The sequence below is a fragment of the Solenopsis invicta genome, chromosome 11 (assembly GCF_016802725.1).
Source record: "Solenopsis invicta isolate M01_SB chromosome 11, UNIL_Sinv_3.0, whole genome shotgun sequence".
Taxonomy (NCBI): domain Eukaryota; kingdom Metazoa; phylum Arthropoda; class Insecta; order Hymenoptera; family Formicidae; genus Solenopsis; species Solenopsis invicta.
This window is the reverse complement of record NC_052674.1, coordinates 4243209-4267025: the sequence shown is the minus strand read 5'-3', so window position 1 is coordinate 4267025 and position 23817 is coordinate 4243209. Positions and strand designations below refer to the sequence as shown.

At 38.3% G+C, this 23817-nt stretch overlaps 1 protein-coding gene across 5 annotated transcripts in view; it reads left to right on the top strand.

Moving 5' to 3' along the window:
* The window catches only part of LOC105194674 (protein abrupt), a 90764-nt gene that overhangs the window by 53784 nt on the left and 13163 nt on the right, over positions 1-23817 (top strand). For 2 of the 5 annotated variants that reach the window (XM_011159721.3, XM_011159723.3), the window contains 4 exons: positions 1681-1905; positions 2302-2502; positions 2642-2807; positions 3672-3731. In XM_011159721.3, coding sequence (XP_011158023.1) covers positions 1681-1905; positions 2302-2502; positions 2642-2807; positions 3672-3731 — 652 coding nt within the window. Of the gene's footprint in view, positions 1-1680; positions 1906-2301; positions 2503-2641; positions 2808-3671; positions 3732-4617; positions 12043-21583; positions 23222-23817 lie in introns of those variants that run through there. The other 3 variants (XM_039454876.1, XM_026130882.2, XM_011159722.3) reach the window with 3 other exon arrangements.

The following is a 23817-nucleotide window of genomic DNA, read 5'->3' as shown; positions in this document are numbered from 1 at the left end:
AAATAAGAGAGATATTTGTGTTTGCGAATTATATTTTGATAATTTTTTTTTTCCGCGAACTACACACGTAATTGCTAAATGATGCACAATATTCCAGATGTAAGCGGTGTATTATGCAATATAAACACTGCATAATAAAATAAGCACGAATTTTCTTGTAAAGGAAAAACGATAATCACAATTGTGCAACTTCGCTTGTTGAGAATAAATTGTCACCGTCTAACGATCTCGAGGATCGTTCAATATTAAGAGCTAATTCGCTGATCTGACAGGTGCAAGAATTGATGCCTGAGGTATAAGGGAATATCCCGACGTAGATTGAGTATCGATCATTACACGCGTCGTGGTTATAAATTGTCGTTACGAATCAATTGGCCGTCGAGCGTGACTATTCGTGGATGCAATTAACTATCGGCGAAAAGCGATTTCACTCGGTCAATTCGCTGATGAGAAAGGTGAGAAGGTATCTGGGGCATTCTTGGCAATAAGGACACATTTTACGTCATCTCGTTTTAAAATTCTTCGCTCTTGCGGTTATCTAGATCGAGACGAAATTTTTCGCAAATCGCATGTTTGAAGAGTTTTACGCAAGTTGCATAAAAAATATAACGACACCATAATTCGTAGGGCATGTATATTTTCTACGTGTTTAAATAAAGATTAAAGTAATTATGATTTAGCGGCACCTAGCAATGTTCTATCGCTTGGTTAAAAATTTCTCAAGTCGTCCTGCTGCGCGTATTTATAAAAAAATCGGCGATTTATGCGCGTTTAAATGTACAAATCGGTGCAGCGATGCACCGAGATGAAGGGTAGCTCCGACGTGGATTAAACGACGCTGATTATATGCATCTCGGTTGTAAATCGTTACAAATTAATCGGCCGTCAGACTCCCCCTGCGTGTCTATCGATGGATGGGATTAAGCGCTTTAGAAGAGGGATCGATTCGCCGAGCATCGATCAGAATCCCCGTACACCTCTTAACCTTTAGCCGATGTTGAATCGTTTACTTTGAGAAAGGAAGAAAATAAAAGTTACTCCTCTTTTTGCACGCGCGGATGGATATCTAAGTACGGTTTGCTGAATTTCAGTATACGTGAGAAATGCTCTGTTCTGTACACAGAGGAGGGCGAAAGAAAGGGGGAGATAATATTCGTTACCGTCAAACCTCTTGACCTCTCGCTGATAGAGGATCGATGCATCTCTCTTGATTTCCGATCTTTTCTCGTATGAATCTACGATTAGAAAAATCGCGCTTCCTGATGGATCGATTTGCTTGATCGATCGAGCGTTACAGCGCATACTTTTTATAATTGCTGTACGGCTGCGTATAAAATAACTGTACTAATGGCTGCCAGGGATGAGCTGATAATTAATAGCTGCGATTAATTTGACACTGGTATCTTATATCAAATCTCATTGAATCAGCGCTGCGCGGCTCGACTGTTTGATTGGATGAGCAGTGTTTGATAATGTTGAGCAGTGTTGTACGATTGAAATAGTTTGAAGTTGAATGGGTTTACAAACTATTCCGAAATTTTAATTATCCGTGAACAAGTAATGACGTGAATAATCATTTGAAATTTACATTTGGATGCTTTTCATTATTTGAATATTTTGTACTGCGTTGTTAATTATGAAAATGTGAATTCGAAGGAAATGTTCATTTTTTTTGCGCAGGCAAATCCATGTCCGCACCCAATTGTAATCTTGAAGGACGTGGCATCGTCGGACATGGAATCCTTGCTGCGTTTCATGTACCATGGCGAAGTGCACGTGGGACAAGAGCAGCTACCTGCCTTCCTGAAGACGGCTCAGATGCTTCAGGTGCGGGGTTTGGCGGACGTTAATAGCGGCGCGACGAAAATTCCGTCGTCGTCGGCCGGCAACAACGGTAGCGCACCTGTAAGTTGTCCCCGCGGCAGTTTAATATGGAAGTTGGAAAATTAATTATACGAATTATACGGCTGGTTTCGAACTTTTAATTAATTTAGCCTTAATTAAAACGAATTTTAATTAATGTGCTTTTAACACTACGCCGTCGCCGTTGCCGTGACAGGCGGAATCCCCGGCTAGAGTTTCCTGCTTCGTCCCTTAGCTTTTAATTTCACGACTTATAATAGACGTTAGACAAATATTACGCGGAAGTTTTAATAATGGATGAGTATCCGGAGTTTCGCAAATTATAATGAGATTATTGAATATTAAATATTAGTTGAAACTGAATTATGAAGAATGATTGCATTTCCTTTTTCATGGATGCTGGTATTATCATCCGTATGTTGTCTTTAATTTTGTCAGGCGACCCCGCGTAACTGGCAGGATAATGGCAGAGGAGATCTCAATGAAAGTGAGTTGAGCCCACCGGAGAAGCGAGCGAGGAGTTATAGCCCGCCAATGGGTAACCATGTCGAACAAAAGTCGGATCTTCAGGACTCATTGTTAGGTCAAGCACTCGAAGGTGGCCCCACGATACACACGGCATCCTCAAACAATATACAGGTAAGGAAGAATTATTTAATAATCGTCTTTCATGACGCATAAACGTATTTCCATTGTAAATGTTAAACCTTTGTCAAATTGATTGATATTACTTCTTATTGATATTTTACGAGCATGGGAATATTTTGCTTATTTTCAGGCGCAGTCGACTGGTGAAGACTCAAACTCTATGTCGGAAAACGAAGAGGAAATATCGAACCACGGCAGCATCCTGAACGCGGTGAAGACCGAGCCAAGTGACATTTTAAATGACTCCTTAGAACACCACCGTAACAGCTTCCCCGCAGCGTTGTTGAGTCTTCAAGGTAATTATTTGGCTTTTATATTTGAAAATTTCACATTGAATTTTATATTCAGATCACATCGTTTACTTTGTTTGCGATTAATTTAATAATAAATATCGCATAATCCGAACAAAATAAGCAGGCCATTGATATTTGTTTGAAAAATGTATTTTATATTAATTGCTTATGTAAATAACCAAGCCACTTCGTTATTTATAAGGCAGAGTTGAATTTATGGATGGACCAAAGAAATCCGAGTATTGTCGAAAGGATGCAAATTAGTTTTTTAATTAATGGCACATTTAATTACTAATTACATTTGTAATTAATTATTAATTCCTCGTCCAGTTACTAATTACTTTCGTAATTAGCAATTAGCCTGACTTAATTACTAATTACGGCTTCAATTAAAATTAATTAATGAATAATTACAATTATTTCTATTTGTGTACATAATTTCATTGTATTCTTTGACTTATGAAAATGTGTTAACATGAATCTATTATTAAATGTAATAAACTAACATATTATTAACATAATTCGATTTCGTTTACCTGTGCTATAGTTAATTGAGCGATATAAATCATGAGATTTATATTTATATTTACCGTGAAACAGTAGTTGACTTTGCTAATGCATACCACGTGTACCGCATATTACTGAATATTAAAAAATTAATTATTATTTTAATACGTTCATGACAACTTGCTGAAACAATAAATGTTACATTTCTAATCTTTTGCATTTATATGTATACCATATATAAATAGTTATATTTTTCTCTCTCATTTTCTCTCTTACATATATTAAATTTGCCAAATAATAACATCTTACGTGTGTAATCGTTTAAAATTGATCTAATCGATCTCTATCTATAAATTGCAGGTATGAACATGCCAGGACCTTCCGGTATGCATCAGGTAGCTAATCAGGATCCAAATTACGGTAAGTTTATCAAATCTACGATTTGATCTCACCCCTTTTGAACATTCTTAAAGCCCAGACTAGTATCCTTCCGTCGTTTTCCCAAAACTCTGATCTCTCGTTGTTGCGTTGAATGCATGAAACTCTCGTACCTCTCACAACCCTTGCATCCCTTGTCAGCTACCCCTCTTATCACACGGTGAGCAGCAACGTGTTATGGAGTCGCATCTCAACGGCTCTTCTATGATTTTCATTATTATGGCGTATCTTACATGGCGGAGATATAAATTCTTTTTATAGTAATTATCATGCGTGATTATCTTTCTATTCGACTAGCTTCACATTGTATCTCTCGTCATTGTCATTGTCTGCGATGTGAGGCTCATTGTCGACCTCGTTTTCGACATCTCCTATTATCTTGAAAAATTGTGCTAGTGTGAAATCGATTCGCGTCGCTACTTGCAATATCAACAAAATTTTCAGGATCAGGAATCGAGTTGTCTAAATCTAAAATTATATTATCTATGATTATCTAAAGTAATGTTAATTATGCGTGTATATCGATATAGTGATCTTACTCGGTTTGCATAAAAATTGGAAATAAATCGCGATATGGGAAAGTAACGAAGAAGAAACGAACAATAGGACGCACAAGAGCGTCAGGAACGATTAAGGCCATACTCGCACGATACGAAGGATCAAATTCGATCCTAATTTTAATGAGAGGGGGAGGGTATAAAAATTATTGAGGGCAAGTTGTCTTTAATACTTGGAAATATACTTTCGCAAAACAGAAAGTTGAAAAATGCATAAGAAAGGGCTGTGGGAGGAAAAAAAAGCGATTGAATAGTGTTTAAGGGATCGTACGAGGTTGGCTGTGAGGACTGACATTGGCTGGTGGTTCCAGGGCGATGGCAGCCCTCTGGTGGAGACGGTTCAAGCTCGAGTTCCGGTTGGCTGCCGGGTACATCCTCCAAGAACGAGCACGCCGGGTCTGAAACCTACCAGAGCGGCGGAGGTCACAACTCGAAAGGGCAGGATCTCTCGTCCCTGCTACAGCATCATCACCATCAGCATCATCACCACCACGCCACCAGCCAACAGTCGTCGCAGCAACACACCCTCAATGCCCTCAACTCCCTCAATAACCTAAATAGTGAGCAACTCACGATGATGCATCAGAAACTGCAGAATAATCTTCAAAGTCTCCAGCAGAGCACCTCTAGCAAGAGCGATCAACTGAATCTGATGCTGCAATCTTGTGCGAAGGACAAGATCGAGAGCATGGCGATACTTCATCAACAATCTCACAGGCGGTATCATCAGCAAAGGGAAGATCCCAGTCACAATGGTAAACCCAAGTGTCCCGAATGCGGCAAGATATACTCGAACAATTCTAATCTAAAGCAGCACATCGTCAACGTTCACACTGTGCAAACCGAATACATCTCGTGTCACGTGTGCAACAAGCAATTCAAGACCAAGCAGTACTTACAGATTCATCTACTTTCCATGCATGGCATCAGAAAGCGAAAAACCTATCCCCTATATCATCAGATGCAGCCGCACGTGCAGACGCAGCCGCAATCTTTGCAGTCTGCCTCGCAAGTTTCCACGAGTCAACAATCTCAACAATAATATTCCACGGCTGAGAGATGATCCGAAGACGAGCAGCGTTCTACGAAATTGATCGAAGAGGGTCCGCAATTTACATATACGCGCGGGAGAGATTATTCGGAATCATTCGCTGATGCCTCGTAATTTGTGATCCCTCTGTGACGACTTTGACAAACGTTTTTATAGTGATGAAATCCATTGTTATTGCGCTATGAAGAAATCAAATGTGAAAATTGCGCTGCGCGGATGACGATGTGTGCTTGTGTTTTCAGCGGGAGTGAATTGACGCTGACGATATAATCGTAAATGTAATGTATATATATATATATTTTTTTTTTTTTCTGTTAGATGCGCTGGAGGAAGGTAGACTGTAGATTTTAACGTAGACTTTGTTCATCTTTTCGATAATTATTGATATCGAAGTATTCAAAAAGATAATTGCACACTTTTTTTTACAATGACGTGCAATTATACAATTTAATAAGACTGTATGAAGTTCTGAGTTTATATTTTAGTTTCATGATGATTGCATAGTTAATTTATTTAAGTTAATGAACCCGAACTATGACGAAGAGTTTTTGCTCCGATTTTCATTATTATTTGAATTTTTATTATTTTTTTTAAGTAAAGAAATTATATAATAAATAATTAATTGTGTTTTATATTTTCTGATTTTATAAATATAAAATTAATTTTATGGCTTTATGAATATTTAAATTTTATAATTTGATCACAAACTGATCCAATTTCTTATTCACATGTTGAAAGTATAATATAAAATATCTTTGATATTATATTAAATATTCTTAATCGAGATAATTAAAAATATACATATATATATGTATATATTTCCCACAGTATTAGTTATTAATATAATATTTCGAACGATTTGATTGCACATTCGGCCTCCCTCTCAGCGCATCAACGGTGGTTAAATTTGACCCTGAGTGAGCGTCGAAAAGGCCGCGCCTAAGCGATCGAAGCTCACACTCGTAGGTATTCGTTTTTTATTAGAGTTCGGATAAGGGTGCGGAGGTGTCGATAGGTAAGGTGGAGGCGAAAGAGGGTGCTGGTACGAGAATTGGCCGACCTATTTTCGTCCCATACCGCAGTGCGCAGTTCACCCTTCGCGTTGACGATAAGCAGGCCTCCTCGATTGGTCGGAAGAGGAAGAACGGGGGGAGAGCATGAGAGAGACAAAGCTAGAAAAAGCTTCGCGAGAGCTTTCTTCACCGCGGTATAACTAGTGCGATAAGTAATGCAGTATGATCAACTTTGTTTTTTTGAAAAGTAGCTTGGTGTCGTCAAGCTATCCTCCCATATTCATCTTGTGAAATCGCCTGTCTTTATGAAAAAACTATCAAAATGAAAGATACGCAAAAATGGGTGGGAAAGTCGGAGATACGGACTCTCACTTTTAAGAGAGCTGTTGTTAATTTCTTGCATTTCTCTCTTTTCTGGAAGAAAAGGCTTTCGAATTTTTATACATATCAATGAGGCTTGAACTAATGTATACATTTATATGTATTTATATATATAATGTATATTATATATATTTATAACACATTATATATATAATATATATTTAATAAATATGTATAATACATTATATATAATATATTATTATATATATTTAAATATATTATATACATGTACATTTATACATTTAGTTATTATTTGTTCATAGATAGATAACATTAAAGGAAAACAGTCGATTCTTAAAGATCATGACATTTGCATTCGAAACTTTCACGAACAGAATTTTGTAATATTATTTTGCATAATTATTGAAAATGGAGGTACACCGCTAGTTGCAATCTCACGGCAGCAATCTGTCATAATTGGCATGACTGATGTACAATATTAATCACAGAATTTCCCTCGTTCACAGCGTTAATTTATCTTACAAAATAAAAAAAAAATGAAAATGGACAATCAAGCTATTCGTATATCATAATTTTGTCCATTTCTCGTTGTCGAGAAATGAAGATCGGCGAAACACTTTCGCGAAAAATCCGGAATCAATTGGCGCAGCATCACTTCGCCTCTCGTGACGTGTATCAGGAACATGAACACGTACGTGTGTTACGCACGCTATCGTCCGCAATATTACGAGGGAGAAAGAGATAGGGTACGTCGTATTGATCTCGAGGATTCAACAAACAGCACCTAGTACCTCCCGCTCGTTCCTCTCTAACTCTATCTTGCTCCTCCACCCCTTGCCAATCCCGCCCCTCACCCTTCTGTTCCCTCTTTCCTTCGCCGATACCTCTCCCTGTCTCTCATCGTGTTCCATACCATTCGATTCGCCCTCGCGTATATAGGGTTTGATGAGGGCAAGCAACCCTGCTCGGACGATAATCGCAATTCCATTGTCGGGCTTTCGATCGCCGTCGGTCTCGTCTCGACAATAGTTCGCGTAAGGAGCCATCTCCTTCCGCACTTTCTGTACGACAGAGAATGAGATCTCGGCAAATCACATAGCAGGATAATATCTAGAAAAATTCTAACCGCTTTCCTTCATTACATTGTGGTTTTGAATACAACACGGAGTACTATAGAAATTGACATTAATCATGGAGACATTAACAGCGAATGTTTTCTATATTGCCCACATTTTTTTATTAATAAGAGAATGTGGACAATCTAGAAAACATTCGCTGTTGTTGGACAAATGTTGGAATGCTAGAAAGCCAATTTTTTTTATGTAGATAAAAAGTGCATTAAATATTCACATTTATTACATAAAAAGATATATTTTATCTTGCTTCAAACTGAATATGGATTATTTCCACAAATGTGCTTTTTTCAAGACATAGTATTTACTTATACTTTTAAATACAAATTTAACTTTTAAAGCACAAAATTTCAGTTAATTCTACAATTTTAATTTAAGCTACTGAATTTACTTTAAGTTACTGAATGGTAGAAATGATTTCCTAGGAAAGGCTACCGAACCTATGGGAGAGAGGGAAGTAATTTAGCCGTTCGTGAAAAGTAAGCATTTCGAGAGAATATTAATTTAACCAGGGAAACAGTTTCGACCCATCGATCCGGCGACGCTTGTTAACAACACGAGTGCCTGTCTCGGGTTAGCAGATTGCCGATTTCCGCGCAGACAGGCGAGCAAGCGAGCCAGCGAACGAGCGAGTAAGAGAAAGTTCGCTGGGACACGCGATAGTCGGGCCTATGGCCATCGGCCACGCGATCCCACAGTCGCCGCGTTTATCCTCGTTGCGAACCCCTGACAAAACAAACCCCGTCGGCTTATCCAATTCCGCGGTGTTTCCACGAATTTCTTCTCCATCCCGTGCCTCGTACCAACCCCCCTGACGCCCGCAGTCCCCACGTAAATGGAGGCAGAGCTTCGCATTTGTTCTCAGCAACCCCACCGGCTGCCTCCCTGTCTCCTTATCCGCGCACGTTCTTCTTACTCTAACCGCCTTTCTCTCTACCCCCCCTCCCCCTTTACTCGGCTCATCGTTCTCCTTATTTCGTGCCATCGACGTGGCGTAAAGCTCCGTCGCCTACGAGTGCGGCCTCGTCTAAAAGCACTCACCGATACTCCACTCGACGCGGGTGCGGTCGGGGATGGGATTCACTTCCGTTTCAGGACGTGCGGTAACCCAGTGACACGAGGCACGGGAGAAAACGCTGGAATAGGATCAGCTGCGAGACTGCGCAACCACCCGCATGACTCTTGGCGGCTATGATTGATGATTGTCGTTTACAAGTACTTTCGGTTACTTTGGAGATGATGTGATAGTTCCTGAAGCTTTGAGATGAAACCTTGCGAAGGTATCCGTTGAATGGTACTTTAGTACTTTAGTAATGGCAGTTTTTTTTTTCTTTCAAAGTTTCATATATTTTTCTTCTTATTGAATCGCAAGTGCTGATTTGACATAAATCTTTAAATAATTAAAAATTGATTAATAATATAATTTTACACGGTAAATTATTTAAAAAATTTTTAAGTATTATAAAGATTCGAATTTGACAAGCTATTGAATTGGAATGCAGCAAGCTTCAAGCAAGCTACAGACATCACATGTCATGTTCTTGAATTTTTCTCATAAACTATATTTTTTCGGAGTTACAAGAATCAAATGCATTTCTTCCAATTCTGTTCTTTCAAATTTGCAATATTTTTCTAAATCTGTGCAGTTTTTCTATAACTTGTACAAAAAGCTATTATTCAATTAAACAACCATAATATATTGGGCGATTTTATAAGAATATTAGATTGACTTCTTATTTAGTGAAATGAAAGAACAGAAAATCGAATTTGTTTATAATTTTTATTTTAATAAAATATTTTTTAATCTTTCTAATGAAGTTTTATGGATTTTCTTGAAATATTATTTTAATCTTTCCATATTTTAGTTGCAATTAAACTTTAAAACTTGTTAAAATATTCAGTTCATTTATGAAATGAAAATAGCATAAAATCATTATTTTTTAATTTAGACATTTATCATGTAATTTTATGAAAATCAATGTCGTGAAAATTAAATTCAAAATTTCAAGGAATTTATTTTGATCTCCGATTTAAAAGTTTTATGAGCGTACATTTTCATCTCTCAGCTATGTGACATCGGAGACAATTACGCGTATCATTCCGGCCACCGAAATTACGTGTCACCGTGACTTATGTTCTTTTTGCGCTGGTCTTTATCTCGATCTCTCGAGCTAGATCCCCAGCAGCCTACTACAGATCCATGTTTTCTACTGCAAGGTTGACTCTCGATCGCGCACTCTCGGCAGATTAGAGCCATCTATCACCCGGATCCGATTCGGATAGCTTCGTTTCGACCGAGCTTGGTCAGATTCTTATCATTCTGACGAGTTTCCTCTAGGAAAACGCGGTTTTACCCACGTTCGACCACCTCTGCTTGACATTCTGCGCGATACTTTTCGACGTGTACGACATGAAAGAGCCAAAGATCGCAAGTAGATTTCAATATTGTAAAGAGGAATACAAGCGTGAGCGCGCACACGTGATTGTTCATCAACGATCTCACTTTGTGCGTATTGTGTGCGTGTGAAAATCGGGCGGAACATTCGCAGCACGTGGATGAAGGGTCGTAGCAAAGAATTCCTCTTCGTCTTCTTCTTACTTAATCTTTGCTGACCGCCCGTATCCCCTAGATGTTCGTTCAAATCTTGATTTTCTCAGAGTATCCGGGAGAAAAAGAAAACTCGATTACCTGAAGTTTAACGTTAAGAAGACCGAAATAGATATGGACATACACACACATCACATTCTTCTTTTTAATATAATAAATGTTCGCATTTTATATAGTACATAGACAGAGATATAATATCCTAGATTTTTTCAATATTTGTATTATTTATTAATCTTTTTATACCAACGATTTTATGAAAGGAATAGAAGTTTAATCTTTTGTATTATACTGTATGAAAGATTTTTTTTTATATTAAACTTGTCGATATTTTGAAAGAAAGTGCAATCGAATTCTTTACGGTCGTCAACAATTTCTCGGAAATATAACAAATATAACGTTTAAGTCCACAATCAGTCAACATTGCTCCAATACTCGGGAAAATGAAATTTCGTTGTAAAGATTGGAAGATTTCAGTAGGGGATCGATGACGTGATCAGGTTATCCCAATCGAACTGTTCGAACACAGTTGAAAAACAAAGATTATTTGAAAAAAGAAAGGATCCGGAAATGAAGCGAGATTGGATGTAATGGCCCACTTCGGGAGTGGCGATGCCATCAGATATGTTCGAGTGAGTTAGGGCCGGCGGATAGGACTTGCGTAGGTCTACACGTGGCCCAGAAAGCACAGAACATCGCTCGAGGACATCGCGGGAAGGATAAAAATGAGGTCTTTACGCGATAAGCGAAGCAACGAGACGAATACACGGTGTCAGGTCGCCCTGTTTATATCCCTCCACCTTTTCCGCTTCTTCTTTCGCCTCCGGCCTTTTTTCAGCGCCCCGCCGCGTTTTTTCCTATCTGTCCGTCCGTCCTTCATCGAACCTTATCCCATCGAACCGTTTCGTATATCTTGGCTCTTTAATATACCGGGCGCCCCTTTTCTCCGCCTTCACTCCCGCGAGATACACGTGCGGCCGTCGCGCGCGTGGCGGCTTGGACCACGTCGAGGGTGGTTCACCTTACATTATTGCGTCCTTCGGACAAATGACGATTGCAATTCCCACTTGGAACTTGTCCCATTAGTCTCCGCGACACCGTTTGGCGAACGGTGATTGAAACTGGCTTTCAGATGCAGAATATGTTCGTTGATTTGAGTACATTGTGACATAAAAATATTCGCGAATCGCGAGCACAATACGATATTGCGGCAGACAATCGTACGGTGATAAAATAAATTGCAGTGTAAAATTCGCGGGCATTTATTGTGTATTGCACAACTTTGGTTTCCATAAGCTTAATTAGTTTGCCGTATAGTTTCAGAAAATATCGCGCGTTAAGTTCGATGGATCGATAAAAGAAAAATAAATGGATAGAGAAAAACATGGCGCGCACTTGGCTTTACACATTCTCGTCGCGCGTTCGAAATTGTCGTTACGAATACTCTGGTTTTAATCTCCCTGGTCTATCGATTCTCGTCGACATGAGCGAAAAACGAGAACGCATTTCACGGACGTTACAACAGCATGGCAAACGTGGCGCAGCCGGGCAAAAAAAAAATTACCTCCGAAATCCACTTAATGCAATAAAAACGATGGACATCAAAGGCGAAATCTCATTAACGAGAAAAAAGCGCAAATATGCTTTTATCTGGAAAAAAGCACGAAGCACTCTTAAACAAATTGACAACAATAAATAGATATTCAAAAAAATAACGCCTGTAACGTTGATTAAGAGGAACAAATCGCGTTATAGCCACGAACATGAACATAGTTCCCGAACTTTTTTTTACACAATTCAGTATTTAAACGCTAAAAGGATATTAAATAAAATGGCTAATACGATTGATAAAGAATTAAATAAATTACATATTTTATTTAATACGCAAAGTATTTAATTCGCTTTTTTACGTAACGTCGTTTCGTCGCAAATTAAAAAACTCAGTATGCGTGATCATTCTAATCGTAACGCAAAATTTGATTTCTTGACAATCTACAAACGTTCTTTCTGTTTGAGACGCAAAAGTTAGACGGTTGACTAAAATGTCTTTGTTCGCGACATCCACTAACTTCCGTGGGAAAAACAAAAAAAAGCCGGGAACCGTGAAGAACGAAACTCTCAAGCTAGCAACTTGTCCATTTTCTGATGCCGGCGGCGCTCCTGCTACCGAGATTCAATCAAACTTGCAAAGCTTTCGAGCACTCGGCCGAGCTCTCCTTCCCGGATTACTCTCGAGTAAACAGCGACTACACGGCCTCCAGCGCGCGACGCCGGGTGTCGATAAGAAGGCGCCGAGGAAGGAGGCGCGGATGCCCGAACGGTGGTACTGTAACCCGTTTCGGGTACATTCTCTCTCAGAGGAGAGTTCGCGGAGGGAAAGTTCGCGAACGGAGGGAGGGATGGAATGATGTGGACTAAGGGTGGAGTACCGTGGAAAATCAATGTGGTCATAGAAGAAAAGTGGGTGGGAGAGAGAGACAGATAGGAAACCGAGGACAAGGATCCTTTATGTCGGGTCACGTCTTTAATATACCTCGCGTGGGTGGCGGTGTGGCTGCGGCAGCGAGTTTAATCAATCTTCACAGCGAGGCCGTGTTGCGCCGCACGGATGCTGCATCCGTGAGAAACGTGCGGCACTAAGACTTCGATTAAGACCGATTGCGGGGATGAAGTTTACGGAGAAAACGTGAGACTAAACTTGCACAATTGTCATGTCAGCGAAAGATTCTTATTCATCTCCGGTAACGGCCGCTATTCTAACTCATGAACAATACACTTTTTCTTTTACTCTTTACGCTGTACTTGTAGCTATTATTCATGACCATTACGAACAGTGACAAATTTCCTTTTATGCATAGCATCGTATGATTTTCCGTTTTTCTAACGTTACTTTAATTTGTTCAATTGTGTAGTTTCGTTTTATTGTATTCCATTTTTTCCCTTTTTTTTCTTTGGACATGGTTTCCCGCTGTTCGTGCTGCGTTTATCCATTGCTCTGTTAGAAAAAATTTCCAAATAAGGTTGTCTTTTATGCTAAATAGATTAATGAGTTTCTCTTTTTTGGAAATTTTCTATTCATGGAATTTGTTGTTCGATTTCGGCGTGTTAAATTTTCGACCTTTGAAATGAAATAGATTCGTAGAAATGGAAAGACAAATACCAATTTTATCCAAGATATTAAAGTAAAAATGCACTTATTACAAATTCCGTTTCAATTTTATTTAATTAAAAAAACAATCTTAGATTAGAAATTTCCTACTTTTATTAAAACTAATTATAAGAAATAGCATTGTTTACGTATTAACATTTAACACACGCACACACTCTCTTTCTCTTTTTCTCCCTCTTTCCTTCTTTTTTTTTATCTTTCTCTTTTTTATTTAAATTTTATCTGTATAATCCTATCTTGAAAATAATTTTAATTAAATTTCTTGTTATTAAGCTAATCTTGAATTATTAATTTTAATTTTATCAGAAACTTTATAATATTCTAGAATTTATAATCTTATAACTTTTATTAATCTAAATTATAATTATAAAATAAATATTTTTAATAATTTAAATTTGTAGAAGCATAGTTTAAAGCATTTGAAGACAGAAATCTTCAAGCCGTTTATCCAATAAACAATATTATATCGAAAAATATTAATTGTCAAAATCATCCATTATATCAATAAACGATGTGTTCATCAGTCGGGAAAATGAACATTTCGCGAAAGAGCGAGATCCACGAGAAAGAGAGAAAGTGAGGCTTAGGAGGCCAGAGACGCGGAGAGGAGCGAAATGAGAGTCAGAACAGACGGAGGTAGAGAGGGGAGGTGCGAGAGAAGGAGTGACAGAGAGAAAAACACAGAGGCCGCGCTTCCCCCGAGGGTCCTGGGATCGATCCCTGTGCAATTTCCCGCACATGTCCGCATTGATCTGCCCTCACTTGCCCCCGGTACCCACCCCTCAGCACTCAACCACCACCACCACTACCACCACCGTCGCCGTCGCCACCGCCGCCGCCACCACTACTACCACCATCACCACTACCACCATCGCCACTGCCAACCACCCTAAGCTTCTTCGGTGGTACCTCCGATCACCGAAATGCCTACCCCTAACCCTCGATATTCTCCCTTCACTGCTCCCTTCGCGGACCAAAGTCATTTCAACTACGTCAATTCGCCCTCTACTTTTTTCTTAACGTGTCCGAGTCTCACGCATCCGTGGCTTAACGCACGCATGTCACGCGCGTTACAGATATCATTCCCTTTGCGAGTCTCTGATATAGTTCGAATTTCTTTTTATGAGTTCGACAGAGATGCAGACAATCGTTATACATTTGTAGACATACGTAGCTTTCGAAATGATTAATGTGCACATTACGAATAATAACGTTCTTCTTGGCCAATACATTTTTATATTTTATGTTTTAAAGAGTAACAACTGACAGCCTCTTTTGAAGTACGAACTTTTTCATTTTGCTTTGTATTTTGTTTCAATGTTTTACAAGTCGATTTGTTTCATCCGTTTTTTGGTACGCTCTATTTTCCTTCGAAGCTTTTACAAGGTGCTATTGTCCTACGCACTCTTGGCCGGCAATCTCCCGGGGCAAAATTCACTCCGAATACGTAAATCCACCTTTTATTTCCTTCTAACGTGCCCGGAACGTGCGCACTCACGTTTTAACACACGCGCGTCACGCACGGCAATATCCATCCCCTTCAACGTCTTCCAATACCCTTTCTTACCCTTCTTCGTATCGTCTTTATCCGTACAATTCTGTATCACGTATTCGCTTCGATCTTCTGCTGTCTTAGATATATCATTTTTCTGGCATCTCTCTAAAAATGCGTGCTGCTAGGTAATAATCCTGGTAGTTATTTCATAAATATGTATTTCCATAAAATGCAAAAATATTTTATTGCATTTACTTTACTATTTTAAATTAAGCTTCGAACAAAAGTTATTAAAATATCTACCATATCTTGAGAAATATTCTTTACATATATTTCGAGGAATTTATAAACTTGATACAGAAAATTTGCATAGTATAGTAATTAGAAATTTTTTATTATTTCCATTTAATTCAACAAAGCAGATTTTACTTTGCTGAGGGAACAAGTTTTTATTTCAGCTATCTTTATGCCAATCTTCTTGTCTACATGTTTCTCTCGTTTTATGTCTCTATAGTTCTCTGTATTTTCCGTTATTGCCGCCATTGCCAAGCAATCTCAGTTTCATCCAGGCGGCTCCGGCCATCCGGTTGTGTTCCGTTTCAACTCTCCCCTTTGCAAATCCAGCGCGGCAGGACGAAAGTCGTTTCAACTGTACGGAACAGTCTCCCTTCCTTTTCACCTAAACGTACTCTTTTTTATACACGTACGTCTCACGCACAATGCGTTGTATCCCGATAGTTGAGGAAAACTTTCGACAGAGGACATGGTTTTTCAATTCTAGGAAAGTGTCTTCTCATCTTATTGTCTTATTCCATAAACTTCTCTGGGAAAAAAAAACTTCAAACAGTATTGGCAAATTGTTTTCTCGTGTTACTTCGGAAACTGCACCAGATGTAGCGTCTTTAAAAATTTTGACTGAATTGATTTCTATAATTAAGACGTTTATTGTAACGTGTACTTTGCATTTATTTTGAATAATATTTGATTTAGATACTTGACATTTAAGTCAATAAATAAAATTAATTATAAGATCAAGTTTAATTATAAGAGTAACTTCTGACAAATATGATCAAATATAAATTAATTTGAAGTGATTAGTGATGAAATTATTAATTAGAAAAATTAAAAAGTTTAGAGATTGCCATTAATATCTGATTGCTAGAATTAAAAAAATGACGAAATTCAATTTTTTTAATTATTTTTTTTTTTTTTTTAGAAACATACTTATGTGTGCTATTAGACTAAACGCTAATTAAAGTTCAATGGAAAGAAATCGGATACGGGTGCCAAGGTCAGAGACTTAAATGCCTCGATCAATTATTGCGAGAGCGATGTGGTTCGTGCAATACGAAACGTTGTGTACCCTTTACATCCCTGCTCCGCACGCGAGCAAATGAGCGAAAAGGCGAAAGTTGAGCAAAAGTAACCTCATCGCAATGCGCGGTATATTTTTTCTCATCCCCGACGGAGTGGAAAACTTAAATCATGTTGAGGGGAAGAGCTCGTAGGCAAGTACGCCGGCTATCTAAATTAAACTTTTCTATCCCTTCGGATTCTCTTCCTCTCGCTCAACGACTGCCATATATCAAATCACCTGTCATAAACCTAAACCGTGCCGAATACTGATGTAGCCAATCGTTAACAAAGCCGGTACCGGATACCAGGTGTGATCACAGTTCTGTATAAAGTAGCACACAAAACGTTAAACTGAATGTACGTTAGTGGAAAATTTTGAGAAGGTTCCTTTTAATACTATTAGTTAACAAAAAAATTTATAATAAACACTAAATATATTTTAATCGAGACTGTTTATAAAAATTTACTTATAATCTAAAAGAAAGAGAGTAAGGGGAGAGAAAGGGAATAAGCAATTTATTTAAAATATTTAGCTTGGAAAGTTTTCTATACGCGAAATATCAAGATTTGAATTTCGTTCTTGATTAGTTTCCGCGCGAAACGCTGTGGAAAACTGCTGATGGTCGTTTCGCGCTTTGCCGCCGCAACATCGAATCGGATTTCGGTGGAGCGCATGCAGGTTCGTTTCTCATTTCGGTAGTACTCCCAGGAATAGAAATTGCACCGACGCATATCGATTCCTGTCTATATCTTCGCGTCTTTCCCTTCAACGGGATCGACGTTTTCGAGTTGCTCGCCCTTGCGGTAACGCGAGGCAGACGAGGAAGGACTTTCCCGGAAACCCGAAGACATCGATCTTCGGGCTCCCTTCGGCCAATCAGAGTGCTGACTGCTCCTCGAGAAGCAGGTCCTCGTTAATGCAGCGCAATTCGTCGGAGCGACGCCGCTAATGGACTGGCGCAATCATCCTGGCTTGCTACCGAATCTCCCTCCTTGCCAACAACATCGGTATCCTTCTTCCCGTTTTATGTTTCTTCATCTTACTTGAAGTTTTTCACGAAAACCTTGACGTTCGTCCGATCGCTGTATCATCTTCCCGTATTTTATTTTCTCTTCTGTACAAAGGGTCTTTAGTGAACTCTCTTCGGCCGTCCTCAGTCGTTTTCCCAGATGCTCGTGGCGACGTATTTGTAGTTAAAGCGATAAAAGTTTCTGACTAATTTCGTAATTATGATTTTCAAGTGACGATCTCTCTGTGTTTAAAATGATTACACTAGTCATATCAGAGAATTGCTGATATTACATTTTATGCTGTACAGCGTACTTCTCGAATTATTTTTGGATGCATTTATAAGAAAATTTTATAACTCACTGCATATTGCATTTTTCATGATTTTATAATTGAACAATTTCAGAAAAGTTTATAATTTCCTTGCATTTTATGAATATTTTGTAATTAAGTAAAATGACATTTCTTGGGTGCTAATTGCGATGAGTCGATATTTAAAGAACTGATTTCTAAGATTTTATTATAATGGAACAAAAATAATGGATCCCAGTTTTGCCTTCTTGTAAGATATTCCAACCTAATATCATTAAGCTTGGTAAATTTAGAAACGTACGTTCACATCTTCTCTTTTAACCAAATTAAAATATTATCTTTTATTTTATTCACTTTGAAATCAGGTTAAGCGAAGAAAAGACTGGATTTTTATTTCTCTCTAGCTGTCTTGCGGAACTTGTTACATTTTCTCCTGAGGTAATTTCGTTTTGGAAAGAATTTCTTGAAGGAAATCGCGTCCCTTCGTTTATCTTCTCTAAATCTCTTAGCATCTTTTCCTATTTTCACGGTCCTTCATCATTCCAGCTATCCCTTTTAGTCTTTCAATTTCTCTCTTCTACCTCTTTTGCCTATCCCTCCGTATTTTGTCTTTCCGCTCATCGTTCTTTTCCGCACCCCACAACCGTCTTTCTATCATTCTCTTCCGAACGATCGGCTCGGAGGTTGGCTGTAATCGGACTTACACATACACCTCTCATCCCGATCGATCGAATCTGAACTTTTAAGACTCTCCGACTGATTGCCGTTTTACCTGAATATATTTAATGCAGGGTTGGAAAAGTTCATTGTAAAAAGTAACTGTTACCGTTTCAAATTATTGCAAAACGTAACTCGTTATCTAAAAAGTACCGAAATGTTACTACCTTTGTTACACCGAATTTTGCTGATTTTTTAAAAGAGTTGCATTCAATACTCTTTACACACGATTCGACAATTTTGTCCTGCAATTTTTTTTTTTAAACTTAGAGCACCGGAATTAATCACAATATTTACATAAATTGTAGCAACATATACATATAATTTTTTTAAATAAAAAAAATTACATGTATATGTTGCTACAATTATACAAACACCTTCTAAATAATTAAAATGTAAGTAAGAGTCATTAAGGAATTTTTTTATACTGCTAATAAAAGCAATGAAAATTAACTCAAAAAAATTGTGACCCAACGTGTAGAGAAAGTGTTGATAATTAACTTGATTACACAATGCTAAAACTTACCTATGCACGTTCTATACACATATATTATATATGATCAAAGTAACGGTAAGAGTAACGATTATATTCATTAGCGTTACCCCAAAAAATGTAACTGCGTTACTATTACCGTTACTAATAAAAAAAAATATAACGTCGTTACCAATTCGTTATTAGGAAAAAAGTAATTGTAACAGTAACGGTATTTCCCAACCCTATTTTGAATCTAACAATGTGAGCCTAAGAATTGAAAATAACTGAATCGATCATTTAACAATATTTGTTTAATCAGAAACTTGGATTTCTGTGAGTTTCATAATTTATGATTCTTATGAAATTTCAAAATTTGTGAACTAAAAGATAAATATAGATTGAATTATTGGGATTAAGATATAATTGAGTTCTGAACAATTTTTTTTCCGAAAACAAATAATGGTTTAGAGATTACGAACTTTATTCATGTATTTTCGCGGAATATAATCGAAGCTCGGGTGAACATTTTATCGAGTGATGAAATATGAAAACAGAAAAAGTAAAAACCCAAGCTTAATGCTGTAGAAGCGATGTGACCTTAATTCCACCCGAATTCTGGTGTAGCCCGATTGATATATAAATCATCGCGGAATACGGTTCCCCGCGGTTCGCGTTATATATATGCGGCTCTGTAACTCTAATAAATTGGTTTGTCATCCGCCATAAATCAGCAAGTAGTTACATACTGCTATTCCTCTTTTACACGATGTTCATAGGTTTAGTCGACAAAAGTTAATTTCGAAAATAGAATGCTACGGTTACACAAATATTGTTGATCAAATTTCGGTCCAGATGTTATTTCTGCTGATGCGCTGAAAAATATTTTCCGTCTATTTTTGAAAATAAATGTGTTTTTAGTATAGAAATAGAATTTTATTCGTTCAGTGAACGTTGTTACGATAACGATCGTTATATTTTTCTGAAATTCAATCAACCTAAGTTTGCAATAATTTTTAAAACAATACATAAAGCGAAAGAGAGATGGAGGGATTCCTCGCGATCAGCTGTTAAAAATACATTACTGATGTTTTTTTTTTAGTAAAAATATAACATCTTTTATATTGTTATTTGAATTAGTGATTATTAATGACAAAAAAATGCTTTAAAATATGATAGGGCGTACGATGTTTTCTGCATGATTATCGAGTACTTATCACGTGGTGAATCTACACATCCTTCCCTTTTACGTAATGAGACGTGCACGAAAATGGGAGAGGCCTTATGCTTAGAGATTCGTAGGAAAGATAGTCGTAACGAGGCGTAGAGAGTGGATCAATACGAAGGTTCTTACGTAGTTCGCTTACTCTCGCTCTGTCTCCCTTTTTCTTGCTCCACCCTTCTACTCTTCCTTATCTCTTTCTTCCGTCCAGGTCCTCCATTTCTCTCAGCTTCATCCTGATGCTCTCTTTCTCTGTTAGACTGCCTGTCTTTCTCCATCTTATCTTTCTTCTGTCTCTGTCTCTCTCTCTCTCTCTCTCTCTCTCTCTCTCTCTCTCTATCAGTCTCTCTTCGAGAGCTTGATGTGCACGAAGACGAAGGCGAATGACGATGCTTGCCGATAGATCGAGTACGGTTATCTTCCGTTTTACCCCCTGAATTTCCTGTCTCACTTGCGAGATGCGCAAGAAGCGGAACGGCGACAGCCATTTCAAAATGCGAAAATAATGTCGCGTTTGTAAGAGTACGTTACGGCGCCAGATGTTCGTTCGATTTGTTACGACCGGAAGTCGCTCGCGTCTCCACATGAGCGTGAGGCTGAGAAATTAAGAGAGATAAATGAGCAACAAATCACGGAAATAGCTTGCGTATGCGACTCGTATAGTCTAGGGCCATCGTATTATATTTTGGATAAGAAACAACATCAACAACTACAACAACAATAACAACACACCAAACATCCTACAACCGGGCATGCCCTGAGAGTACGAGAGTAGTAAGAGTGCGATGTGTGTACGTTAGAGCAGACTGAGGAATAGAGAGAGAAGGGAAAAGCAAGTGAGAGTGTGCATGATCGTTGGTGTGGAGGGAGACAGATCGGGCGCGAAAGTTGCGCTCGAGGGTGCAGTGTGAATGAAAGAGAGGGAGAATAAGAAAGACAGAACGCGCGAGAGAGACAGTGAGAGACAGAGAGAAAGGAATCACGTGTGATTGGCCACGTGTGTGCTCAGATACAGAACAAATAAAGCGAGAGAGAGAGAGAGAGAGAGAGAGAGAGAGAATGTGACAGAAAGAAAGAACGAAAGGTTTAACGTGTCTTCATACACTTGTGTCAATGTATGTGTTTGCGCATGATAGAGAGAAAGGAAGCATAATCGAGGCGTTGAAAGAGGGAAAGAGACAGAGAGCATGAAAGAGGTAGTGCGAATGCGCGTGCATAGAGAACGTTAGAGACAGGGAGAGAGAGAGAGAGAAAGAGAGCAAAAAAGAGAAAGAGAGAGAGAGAGAGAGAGAGAGAGAGAGAACGTGGGAGGGACGGGAGAGTTGGCGAGAAAGAGCAAGGAAGGAAACAGTATCAACTGACGGGCATGTCCTGGTTGTAGGATCGGCGATGCCGAAGAGGGAGGAGGCCGCGATGGCGGCCGCCGCCACCGATACTACACAGGCGGTGGAGAATTTTGCGAGGCTCTACACGGTACTACGCCATGACGACACTAGGCCTCTATGCCGTTACTGCGGCCGTAGCTACTCGTCACCGAGCAACCTACGACAGCACGTGAAAAACGTCCATTCGAACTGGCCGTCGCCGGACACGTGGCCGCAGTGCAACGTATGCGGCAAGCGGTGCAAGACCAAGCACTACCTGATCAATCATCAGCTGCAGGCGCACGGCATCCATCAGAGGCCTAGCATGAACAATCCCGTTGCCCAACAACAACAACAACAACAACCACAGCAGCAGCATCAGTCGCCGTCCTCATCTTCGTTGCCATGAGTACGTTCAACGTCTGACGCTGAACGTCTGGAAACGCGTAAAACAAATGCGATTAAATCTTCGCTACTCGTCGAAAAGCTTTAGTCGATATCGCGCAGTTACAAACGAGGCTATCCGCTTGATAGGAAATTGTTGGAAATTGTAACGGGGATTTCCGTCACCGCTGCAGCTGCAATTGTCGCCATTGTGCTGATTGCACGTCTGAAATTTGTTTAATCCGTTTAGGACTTTGTTCGTGATAGAACATTGAAGGTTTTATAACCAGCAATGGTAAAGCAGTAGGGACTATTGGAACGCGATTTTTTGGGCATTAATTGAGGAACGGCGATTGATACATTTTCGCAGTTACAATGTAGTTGCGATATTTATACCACGATAAAGTTTCAACCAAAATTTCTTATTACGTAATGTTTTTCTTATATTAACTAAATTGTTATATTAATGAAAATATATTTTATTTTATTTTTATCCCTATCATGCATGATGCATGATTTTGTAAATTTATTCATTATAACATGTTCATTGGCACCATGACTAGATTTCATTTATCTCGATATTTGATATGTCACATCGAGATTCGATATTGATAACATTATAGTTCTAACAATACTTTTATAATTAATTGAAACAGGATATTAATAAGAGAATAGAAACAGTGCGGAGGGGGAGAGAGAGAGAGAGAGAGAGAGAGAGAGTCTAGCCCATTTAGCGTATTTCATTACATTATTTTAAAAATTAACTAATTTATTGAAATAATAAAAAATTATACATTCACAATGCAACAGAATAAATGCACGTTCAAATATAATGACGAAAATAGCAGCGCGGATATCAACATTGAATTTTATACAGTATGAGGCAAAATCATCGATCATTTTAACGTTACGCCTAAATCATACATTAAACTTAATGTATACGAAAAATTGAGTGAGTATACGAATAATAACGGAAAAGAATTTTTAATAATCATACGAATGCGTGATTGTAATTAACAACATGATAAGAGATTTGTGAAGAATCTGGCATACTCGATCAGCATGTTTGCGAATTCAGAACACCTCCGCCACCCTTCGCCGAAAATCCACCTATTTGTAGTAAAAGATCTTCAATTTATGTTTATATTCCCATTCCCCCCTCCATTTAAAAAACACGATTAAATGGCAATGTTAATTGTCCACACTCTTGCACGATGTCAGACTCCTTCCAACCACATTAAAGTAAAGAGCAGTTATCCCGTAAAAAAAAATCTTGATAATACCGTATTTTTGTTTGTGTAGAATTTCATTTGTATCGAATTCGTTAGAATTTGAATATCCTAGTTATATGTCAACATCATAATTTCAAATTGTGACGTGTATCTATTGTCATGAATGTTTGGTACTATGCCGAAAGTAATGAGAGATATTTAAATATTTCAATGGTGTAATGCAATCTTCATGTTAAATTTTCGAAGACTATTTCGCATATGTGAAATTATTTCGAATATAAGTGATAATTACAAATAAATCACATGTATATTATGAAAAATTAAATCAAAATTATATTAATTTTTTCAAAATTAGAATAAAATAATTATTTATAATAAAGTAATTAATATCTTTCTTGAAAGCATAAAATTATCACTTTATGTTCAAATAATGGACACTTTACGCTGATGGCCACCCATACCAATGACAATTAGCGATCGGTTGATTTCAAATAGTAAGAGCACGGTATAATACAGTAACCGCTCTGCGGGAAATAGCCCTAGATGTTGAACATCGTTGGGTCGAGGTTGGGCGCGTAGTATTATCGTGTTTAGCTCGGGGTGGGATTATGGTGGTGGTGGCTGGTGGTAACGTT